Source organism: Sinocyclocheilus grahami, unplaced genomic scaffold, assembly GCF_001515645.1.
Source record: "Sinocyclocheilus grahami isolate Dianchi unplaced genomic scaffold, SAMN03320097.WGS_v1.1 scaffold713.1, whole genome shotgun sequence".
Classification (NCBI taxonomy): domain Eukaryota; kingdom Metazoa; phylum Chordata; class Actinopteri; order Cypriniformes; family Cyprinidae; genus Sinocyclocheilus; species Sinocyclocheilus grahami.
The window spans coordinates 365,706-377,795 of record NW_015505892.1 but is presented as its reverse complement, the minus strand read 5'-3'; the positions used below and the strand labels follow the sequence as shown (position 1 = coordinate 377,795).

Genomic DNA, 12,090 nt, shown 5'->3' with positions numbered 1-12,090 from the left:
CTTTAAGCACCCAAAACAACCCAGAAGCCACAGCGCACTCAGAACATCCTATACCAATGCCTTAGCAACCACCCAAAACCCCATAGCAACCACATAGCAACACCCTGGCAACCACTCACATTTGTGATCAAACACCACATTTCCATATTTTCTTTACAAATCCATTAAAAACTTACAATTAGAGAATTAAAAGGTACAGAAACTTATTTATTTTTAAAATTAAATCAATTAAATATTTTTGTTTGCTTAGTGAATAAATATAAATGTAATTTTTAATTCTACCATTGCATATGATAGCCAGAAGCGCTTTAAAACAAGTATTTTGGCCTCTGACCCTGATCTTACTGCACGTTATCAGTCTTGAGTTAAACTATGTTCCTCTTAGCACACAGTGAGTGAGTGAGTGAGTGAGCGAGAGAGAGAGAGAGAGAGAGACATAGAGAGGGAGGGAAGGAGTTAGTAGAGCGCAGACAGAAAACAGGCACTAAAGGAGGCTGTCGGACAGAAACACCACGAACATGAGTCAGAAACACACTGCAGTATAAAGAGACACACACTGAGGAGCAAACAGCAGAAAGACGGCGACTAAAGGACCCTGTATTGGAATCTGACAGACAGACAGACAGACAGACAGACAGACAGACAAAAAGACAGAGAGACAGCCGTCTCTTGGACTTTTCCCCGTCTGTGTGAGGTTGTGGCAGGCATGGCGTCGGAGCCGGGCACCCAGTCCAGAGTGATGTTTCAGACCAAAGAGGAGGAGCCTGCTCAACGCAAACTGGGCAAACTGACGGTCAAATACAACCGCAAAGACCTCCAGAGGAGGCTGGACATCGAGGAGTGGATCGACGGGCAGCTGAGAGAGAGTGAGAGAGAGAGAGAAAGAGAAAGAGAAAGAGTGAGTGAGAGAGAGAAAGAGTGAGTGAGTGAGTGAGCGAGAGAGAGAGAGAGAGACAGAGAGGGAGGGAAGGAGTTAGTAGAGCGCAGACAGAAAACAGGCACTAAAGGAGGCTGTCGGACAGAAACACCACGAACATGAGTCAGAAACACACTGCAGTATAAAGAGACACACACTGAGGAGCAAACAGCAGAAAGACGGCGACTAAAGGACCCTGTATTGGAATCTGTGAGACAGACAGACAGACAGACAGACAGACAGACAGACAGAGAGACAGACAGAGAGAGACAGAGAGACAGACAGACAGACAGACAGACAGAAAGACAGAGAGACAGCCGTCTCTTGGACTTTTCCCCATCTGTGTGAGGTTGTGGCAGGCATGGCGTCGGAGCCGGGCACCCAGTCCAGACATTGTTTGAGATGTCTTTGTTATGGGCTATGGTTAGGGGTAAGGGTAGGGGTAGGGTTAGGTCAAATAATGTCATATTTGCATTAAAAATGACATAACTGAGCGAATGACACTTAATGACAGTTGTCATAAACATGCATAAAACCTCCTTCATATTCATGACATGTGTCATGTCATGATTATGAAGGTGTCATGTCAGTCTTATGCACACCCCTTCAAGTAAAGTGTTACCGAATATTTTACGGCTTAAAGCTTCAGGAATGTGTTGAAATCTTCCTGCTACATTTATTCTAGTTTTTCTGGATCTATGTGAGCAGTGCTGAATGTCTCAGTGCTTTTATATGAACCTCCACCGCTTACATCTGACATGATGTCAATTTCCACAGAAAAACATTTCATCTCCTTCCTCAGACTGAAAAAACAAGCAAAAATCATGTCTACACTTACAACAGACGTCAACAGGGCAAGACAATGCACTGATAAATGTATACATAAGAATTGGACATTATATATGTGAACATATAGCTAATATACAGAGAGAGAGAGAGAGAGTTGGTTTTATATATTGTATTATTACAAGTAAAAACTACTATATCTATATATATATATAGATACAAAACTGAATATGCAACTGTAAATCATGAATATATGTATAGAAGTAAATCGAAATATATAGTTATGTTTGAATATATAAATATAAAATGTGAATATATATATATAGTTCTAATTCCGACTATATAATTGTAAATCAGTAAATTTATAAATCTTTAGAAAATAAAGTCATAATGCTAAATATTTAAATGTAAATAGCTATATATATGTTTAAATCCTGTATGTATGTGTGTATATATATATATAAGTCCTGAATATATATCGTCTACATCACAATACAAATATATCTTTATTATCAGGCATGTCAACAGACAGATGTTCTTATTGATTTTTAATGAAAACAGTATGCCTATACAGCCTGTATACATGTATCAATGCAGATATCATATATATTAATGTAAGTGCATATCACTTATCTAAATGACATACTCACGATTTACATTTATGTATTCAGACTTATAACTATATTCAGATTCATATATTCACAATATATGTATCCACAGCAACTGCCATCTTGACTAAACACATAAAAAAAAGATGCAAAAAAGTTTTTACTGATCAACTAACACAATTTTTGCACAGAGCAATTAAGATAAGTGTCCAGTGTAAGTGCATTACTGGTTAATTTAACCAGCTGAGGGACGAGGGTACATGACTGTAGGCCTATGTGCAATGACGTCACAGATGGTTGCCACTCATGTAGGTTAAGTTCTGTTGAACCAAGGACATTCCTTAAAGCGCACACAGATCTAGACTCTAATCACTGACGTCATGATTAGCCGGTGATGACGAGTCACGGACATCTGGAGACGCGCAACATCTGCCGTGTTACATCAGAGAGACTGTATCCACGCGGCGTGCTGCCATGGCAACAGGATTCTGGTTGGTTCAGCATGAAGGGATGTGCATGACATTTACTCGAATGCACTGAGGATACAGTGACATTAGAGGAGAGAAGGTGATGATATTTAAACAGATCTAGTTGTTTTTCCTCCACATTCCCTCTCCGAGACACAGAGGTTCTTCCGCCCACATGTGCTGATTATAACCCGCAGCCCGCTGACTGACAGCTGCTCTAATGCCAATCTCGCCCAACACAAGACACGCAACAAACACCTGCAATCTGCAATCGTTAACCAAGCCTGTTTATGCATGCACTTAAGACACGTTCACAGTAAGAATGATAACTGTAACGATAACTATACTATAAATAGCATCCACTATAGTCGGACACATGATAACGTTCTGTTTATCGTTCTGAAAGTGATTCCAATCAGTGTTATTTTAGTATAATTGAGACATTATAGATTTATTTTTTAACATTTTGAATTAATATTTTAATTTTAATTTTAATTTTACTTAACAGTTTTAATCATTTTGCTGTGTTTTTTTTTTCATTTTTATTACTATTTCACACACACACACACACACACACACACACACACACACACACAAACACACACACACACGGCCCAAACGAAATAATACTCCCCCCGGGGGACACAATCTTGTGGAAAACGGGCATCTGATATCCCCTTTAAACTCTATAGTTACGTTTATCTTTATAGTTATCATACTTGGTGTGAATGGGCATTTAGATTAAACCAGATCAAACCTGAGTGTATTATTGCACTTTGTGGAAAACTAAAAAAATTAACAGCATTTCTAATGCAGCAAAGTGAGATTTTTGGTTATAGAAATAAACTTTGTCTAATACAGATAATAGTAGTTTTAGGACTAATTTATATTAATGCATCTGCAACTTTTATCAAAAAATGTACATGTATTTTTATTGCATTCATGCTATCAGTTTATGCATTAAATTGAACTTATGACCTTGGCGTTGTAAACACCATGCTCTACTTTTAGATCTGCAGGAAGTAACTGGTGTGTTACTCAATGATAACTGAACCTACAGCCTTTCAGTTACCATCTTAACCCACCAGTCTACACCACCCTGATAACATGAGAAATGTGCTTTTGTGATATGATATCTTGCATATGACAGACGTAAACTGGTGTAAAGCTGTCTTGTGTTATACCATAAAAATACAAGCAGTTTCTATAGCTCAAGAAATAGAGCATAATGTGAGCAAGGCAATGCATGAATTGATAAAAAAAATGTAAGTTGCTTCAGATAAAAGTGTCTTCCTAATGCATAAATGTAAGATACAGTATCAAGGATCAAGGATTAATTTCTCATCGCTTCAGTATCAGAAATGACTGATTTCCTATGCATTTTTACGTTTATTTGGGTATATTTCTTGTAATAAAAAAACAAAACAAAAACACACAGTGTCATGCGACTAAATTGAAAATCTCAAGTAAACCAATCAATTAAAACATAAATTTCTTAATTCTTAATATGAACTATTAAGTCTGAAATTAATATAATTCAACATCAAATACAGATCAAACACTGATATCTTATATTTTAAATACATCACTGATTATTCAGCTCTCTACTGTTTACTGTAACTTTATATATATATAATAGCTGTTTCAGGATTTGGAGTCTTTGGAGAGTTGAGTGTTTTGTTAATATTTTTTTGTCATCAACACTTTCAACAACACTCACCTCAGAAATAGCGACAGATCACTAAACCCATCACCAGACAGGACTAAAATAGAAGCGAATATATCAAATGTTAGATAACAGATTACATGAACAGAGGTAATCACCTCTGCCTCAACATTTGAAATATCCAGCTGTCTTAGCAGTCATGGTTAATGTCTGACCCTGACCTGTCACTATTAAACACAAGCACTCAAGGACATGTGGGACATTCAAGCATTCAGCGGTTCAGATCTTTCAGCATGATGAGTGTGTGAGAGAGAAAGTGATGAATGTAGTGGCAGATGCCCAGCATCAGTGTGTGTGTGTGTGTTTACTCTACTGTAGCCGTTAGATGACACAGCAGAGACACTGAATGATTCCTGATAAACACACATATACTGAAGCACTGCTTTATCACACACATATCTTTCTTTTCTAGGATTTCTTTTTTCAGGGGATTTAAATGGAGCAGGCTTTGAGGGGAAGATGTCTGTTTTGTCCTAAATACATACAAAAGCAGCTCTATTTAAAGGGCACGCTTTCATGTTTACTGTGGTACTCTTGTGCATTTCACTGATATAATCCATCTGTAGATGTACGCTTAATGCAAGACACCCCAAGTGAATAGTCTAAAAAATGTAACTAATAGACATAACCATACTTTTTCAGTTGATTGATTACATTAAGAGTTGCAAACATTTTTGTATTACAAGTTTTCTGATGTTATATTTAAAGATGCAAACAAGGCATTACCTAATTAAATATCGACTAATTTCCAGAAATAATTCTGAACATTGGATAAAGTCAGGTTCAAAATTCTAGCTTCATTTTGTTGACATATTAGAGCTAAAAGTTTTTATAGAGGGGAATTTGGATATCTCTTTTTATCACCCCATGAATAAAAAAATACTGTCGACAGTCAGAAAAAAAATATTTACCATGTTTTTAGTAATCAAATGTTGTATAAAACCAGGTGAATGATATATGAACAAACCCCTCAGTAAAAACCTTCAGAATATAGATAGGAATAAAACTGTAAATTTTGATGTATGTAAGTGCTGCTGAAGTGGAGAAAAAACTCATTTTGCGAAAAACGTTGTTTACTTTATTTTTATACCAGTTTTACAAATGAGGACATCTCCAAATTGAGGTTTTTGGCGATTTTGCCAGTGTTTGCTCACTTTTGGGTACAACATTTTTAATATAATAATATAATAAATATTTAAGGCAGCAACTGAACTTAAATCATGACACTACAGGCAAAACCTCTGTTTTTTATGCACTGGTCAATATTGAGATTTTGGGTAATTGGGGTCTTCTTAACGTGTTGTTTCAGACTAGTTAAAAAAAAATAATAAATAAAAAACTTAAGTGTATTGCACGTTATCTATTTGCGGCATAGATTTCAATTTAAATACATATATTTAAAGATTTTTTTCTCCACACAAAATTTGTATTCTATAAATCTATATTCTGAAGGTTTTTACTGAGGTGTTTGTTCATATAATATAATATGTTATCATTGCATTTTATATATTTGAATATGTTTTAATTATAATACTCTCAATTCTCAAAATTAGTTTTTTCTCCACTTCAGCAGCACTCACATACACCAACATTTAGAGTTTTATTTCTGAAGGTTTTTACTGAGGGGTTTGTTCATATTTCATTCGCCTATAATTTTATACAACATTTTATTCCTAAAAACGTGGTGATTTTTCCCACTTTTGACAGTATTTTCTGATTTATGCAGTGATAAAAGAACATATTCAAAATCCACTCAGTAAAAATCTAATATGTCAACAAAATGAAAAGATTTTTGAACCTGGCTTTATCCAGTGTTCAGATTTCTGTATGCAAAATAGTGCATTTTTAATAGGATAATGCCTTCTAATACTTGTAATGCAGAAAAAGTTTGCAATTCTTCATATAATCAATCAGCAACTATGGTGATATATATGGTGACATTTTGAAGTGTAGTGTTTTGCCTTAAGTTTTTAACCTGAAGTAGGTAGGATGCGCTTGTATTTGTGCTGACATTCTGTGGGGTCAAAGGCCCACTGCATCAGTGCTACTGGAGAACGCTTCCACATTATGTGAATGTGTGTTGCAGTATTTGTGTTTTGATGGCTGTGAGCCTGAGGCAGGAAACCCTTATATTAGATTAGTAATGTATCCACATTAGGGAACCAGCGCCGCCTGACATCTGTGAAATCTCATTCAGACACAACACACGCTAACTGAGACCGAAATATGGCCTTCTTTAGTGTGACTGTTGTACAGTTATTACCGTGTAGAGGAATAATTCACCTGACCATTGACTCACACTTATGTTGTTCCAAACCTGCATGACTTTTAGTCAGAATGTTCATGCTGGCTCTTTTCTATATGAAAGCAGACAGAGATCAGGAGCTGTCACGCTGTAAAAAGGACAAAAAGACCATAAAAGATGCATTCATGATGCTAAACATCTCCCAAAAATAAAGTCAGTTTTGGAATAACTCGCGGTTGAGGTATTAATATTTTAAATTATCTTTTATATTTTCAATTTCAATTTAAATTTGAGTAATTTTGTTAAGTACTTTTGTAATTTTTTTGTCAATAAAAACACACTTTTGTATGTGTCTATTTAGCTTTATATTTCCGTTTTAGCATTAGTATTTCAGTCTGTTTTATTTCAGGTGGTTGTCAAGAAACTTTTCTCATTTTAAGTTTGTTTTTATCTAATATTTTTATTTCATATTCATATGTTTTTATTTTTATTTCAGCTTTATTAATATAATTAATGTATGTAATACATTTTGAATTGGCTTTTAGTTTTTATATATTTTATATATATTTATATATATGTTTATATTTATAGTTTTTTTTTAAATATTAGTTTAAGTTTGAGTAATTTTATCATGTGCTTGTGTCAAAGCAAGGCAAATTTTATTTATAGAACACAATTTTAACACAACCGTAGTTGATTCAAAGTGCTTTAGTTTACAATAAAAATAAATAAAAAATGTAAAAAAGAAAATGAGGGGAGAAATTGTCATTTTTATTAGTTAAATATTCTAGTAGTAAAAAATATTCAAAAAATATTCTAATTTGTTTTTATTTCAGTGTTAATTTTAGTCATTTTAATACTTCAATTTATATTATTTCAATTGTCAAGGCAACATTACAAATGTTAATTTAAGGTGAACTTTTTTTCATGTAGTGTCTTTATTACTATATTAATGTATGTAACAATATTCTGAATTAGTTTAATTTTTAGATTAGTTTTATATTAATCTTAGTTAAATTTTTAGTAATTTTGTTATTAGTTTTTAATATTTCTATTTAGCTTTAATTTTATTTTATTTCAGTTTTACTTTTAGTAATAGTACATCAACTTATTTTATTTCAGTTATTGTCAACACACATTTATAAGTTTATGTTTTTCATCTAATATTTTTATTTTATTTTATTTCAGCTTTATTTCAATTAAAGACATTTTTTTTTAATAGTTTTAGTTTTAGTTAACAATTTCAACACTGCTTTTAGGACATTAAAAATGACTTCTAACTGGACACCATGTAGCATATCGCCTATAAACAACATAATATGCAACAAGTTGTGATGTGTGAATAAAATACAAGAATTACTACAGCGGTGCCTAATAGAAGCAGCAGCTCTTTCCCTCACAGCTGTATAAACTCAAGTGCCCCGCCGCGGGGTAATTAGCACCTGCTAATGCAGCAGTTTCTCTAAAGTTCTCCTCTAATATTCATGTGAGCAGCAATTAGTGTGCTGAGTTTAAAGCCAATGGTGTGGTTTCTAATGCGGCGTCACTCTGGGGTCGTCATTTCTCTGATCTAATTTGAGATGCTTTTAAGAGCGGATGTCATTAAAACAGTCCAGCAGAGATGCTTTGAGCGTAAAACTCAAAGACTATTAGCAATTTCACACAAGGTATAGCCTTATATGATTTCCTGCATAAATACTATTCACTAAGAAAAGTCTGTAAAAACATGAAGGATTTTTTGTATTGATTTTTTTGCATGTGTTTTATCTGTATCTTGAATTATGCATGGCATTGCATAGTGTTTTAGGGTTGAAGAAAATGTGCATAAATTTAATGAAAAATGCACTGGTCATTTTCTGCCAGGACATTATCCATTTTTCTACGGATTATTTTACTAACAGTGTTGCTTAAGTATTTATAATAACACAGTGGATTTTCTGGTCAAAATATACTTCAAATATATGCTAAATATATGTACGCAACATAAACATAAACTAATAAACTTTAAATAAAATGTGATTCATATTTCATATATGCCAGTAATACAAAAATGATTTCCACACTTAATGCAAAAAAACATCCTGTCATAGTTTCATTATTAAATATTTTAATTTTATATGATACATTTATTTAATATTATATAACATTTATAAAAAGCATTTATTCAAATTGCTTAGAATCAGCATACATCTGTTCATTGTGAAAAATTGCACTTATTCAGTTTAAAAGTATGAACATGGTTAAATATGCAGCAAGTCATTTTCAATAATTACTTCAATAAATTGGATTTGTTGATGATAAATACATAAAACTGGTTATTGTGCATTTAAAACACATTAAAGTGTATTAGTACCATTACAGAAATATGACCGGTTTCATTTATGTATGACTGACAAATACACATCACATTAAGTTTATTAGTTTTTGTCATGTTAAAACTGTGTAACCCAAATATATGCTAATTTGGACTTAACATGTATTGTAATTTTAACATAAAAGAAAGTGCAACTGTAAAATCCTTCAATAGATAAACTGTAAGCTACATTACCATAGATGGTTGCATAGACAGTTTTTCATAATAAATTAACCAAATTTTTTTTTTAAACTTTATAACAGCATGTTAAACCTTAACCAAGATCTCTCTCTGACCGCAGGACTTTATCAATGGGCTGCTCTACCGAATGAAGGGACTGCGCAAGATGTCAGGATCTCTGAAGAAATAGCATTTGGTCAAAGGCTGGATTTTTTAAGATAATGTGAGCCACCCAGCCCCGCCCACAACAACAAGCCCCGCCCACAAGTCCTCCTGTCTGTAGAGCGTGGAGTGTCTGTCTGTGGATGTTTCTATAATTCACAGCACACTTGGGCCAATGACTTCTAGAAACAGTGTTTTTGACCACTAATAATCCTGTACAGTTTCTCCAGCATTGCAGATGAACTGTACTGCCTATTATTACTCAAACCAGATGTTGTTTTTGTGTACATTTTCTTCCCTATTTATATATATATATATTTTGTTCTGACAAGTGTTGTATGTAATAACAAACAATTTCTTTTCAAGATTTTAGATGAAGAGCATAGATACAGTTCGTGATAATAAAATTCAGAATCCAGGATATCTTTTCTTACATTCTGCCATTGTCTGATTTCAGTTCTGAAACGGAGATATTTACTGATGACAATTAATACTGCAATATGAGCGCAGAATATTCTGGCTTTAATACTTTACAGAGTCTCTGACAGAATAATTTGGTCCAAAATTAATTTTTATGGGTTCAGTCTTCTGCAAATAAATGGTCAAATATGCATTCATCATGATGCTTTTATATACTATAACATGTATGACATATGTTAGCATGAAATGCATAAATATGTCCAGTGTTGCATTAATAAATGCAGTATTTCAGATCATGCACATGTATATCTGGTGAAGCCGAAGATGATCTGCATGAGGATAAATGAACCACAACTACGTCCAGCAGCTCTAAAAAGGCACTTTACAGCTCAAATAACAAATATTTTATTGAAGAATTAACAAACATACGAAAGCTTTGTGTTTGACTGTAATACTTGTTTGTTTTGATAAACTTACTGGCTTTGGTGAGCAACAGCATGATGCCACAGATTCTGTCTATAACCCAGAATAATCCTTTCAACTATATTTACATTTGATTGAAGCTTTTAAATTACTTTGATTATATGAACTTTAAAATGAGATGGAGAAACACTCCAGTGAACTATTAAACACAATAAAACACGCCAGTAAACAACAGTAAGGCTGGAGAAAGCAAAAGTGCATGTAGTGGTAATAAAGAGTAAAGATGGCTCTTGAAGGTTAACTTTTATGCCGCATTTCTCAGTTTAGTCATTAACCTCAGCTGTTTACTGTGATGCTGTGGTTGATAAAAGGGAAAAATAAAATACAGGTGATTAGTACCATTACAGAAATATGACCGGTTTCATTTATGTATGACTGACAAATACACATCACATTAAGTTTATTAGTTTTTGTCATGTTAAAACTGTGTAACCCAAATATATGCTAATTTGGACTTAACATGTATTGTAATTTTAACATAAAAGAAAGTGCAACTGTAAAATCCTTCAATAGATAAACTGTAAGCTACATTACCATAGATGGTTGCATAGACAGTTTTTCATAATAAATTAACCAATTTTTTTTTTAAACTTTATAACAGCATGTTAAACCTTAACCAAGATCTCTCTCTGACCGCAGGACTTTATCAACGGGCTGCTCTACCGGATGAAGGGACTGCGCAAGATGTCAGGATCTCTGAAGAAATAGCATTTGGTCAAAGGCTGGATTTTTTAAGATAATGTGAGCCACCCAGCCCCGCCCACAACAACAAGCCCCGCCCACAAGTCCTCCTGTCTGTAGAGCGTGGAGTGTCTGTCTGTGGATGTTTCTATAATTCACAGCACACTTGGGCCAATGACTTCTAGAAACAGTGTTTTTGACCACTAATAATCCTGTACAGTTTCTCCAGCATTGCAGATGAACTGTACTGCCTATTATTACTCAAACCAGATGTTGTTTTTGTGTACATTTTCTTCCCTATTTATATATATATATATATTTTGTTCTGACAAGTGTTGTATGTAATAACAAACAATTTCTTTTCAAGATTTTAGATGAAGAGCATAGATACAGTTCGTGATAATAAAATTCAGAATCCAGGATATCTTTTCTTACATTCTGCCATTGTCTGATTTCAGTTCTGAAACGGAGATATTTACTGATGACAATTAATACTGCAATATGAGCGCAGAATATTCTGGCTTTAATACTTTACAGAGTCTCTGACAGAATAATTTGGTCCAAAATTAATTTTTATGGGTTCAGTCTTCTGCAAATAAATGGTCAAATATGCATTCATCATGATGCTTTTATATACTATAACATGTATGACATATGTTAGCATGAAATGCATAAATATGTCCAGTGTTGCATTAATAAATGCAGTATTTCAGATCATGCACATGTATATCTGGTGAAGCCGAAGATGATCTGCATGAGGATAAATGAACCACAACTACGTCCAGCAGCTCTAAAAAGGCACTTTACAGCTCAAATAACAAATATTTTATTGAAGAATTAACAAACATACGAAAGCTTTGTGTTTGACTGTAATACTTGTTTGTTTTGATAAACTTACTGGCTTTGGTGAGCAACAGCATGATGCCACAGATTCTGTCTATAACCCAGAATAATCCTTTCAACTATATTTACATTTGATTGAAGCTTTTAAATTACTTTGATTATATGAACTTTAAAATGAGATGGAGAAACACTCCAGTGAACTATTAAACACAATAAAACA

General features: G+C 33.7%; 1 protein-coding gene across 1 annotated transcript; it reads left to right on the top strand.

Annotated features, from left to right (window-relative positions):
• Positions 1-653: 653 nt before the first annotated feature.
• LOC107560171 (protein phosphatase 1 regulatory subunit 14C-like) lies at positions 654-10,222 on the top strand. The gene is made up of 2 exons (XM_016244266.1): positions 654-866; positions 9,395-10,222. Exons 1-2 carry the CDS (start codon positions 707-709, stop codon positions 9,469-9,471), a joined length of 237 nt encoding a protein of 78 aa, XP_016099752.1. The 5' UTR covers positions 654-706; the 3' UTR covers positions 9,472-10,222.
• Positions 10,223-12,090: the final 1,868 nt, after the last annotated feature.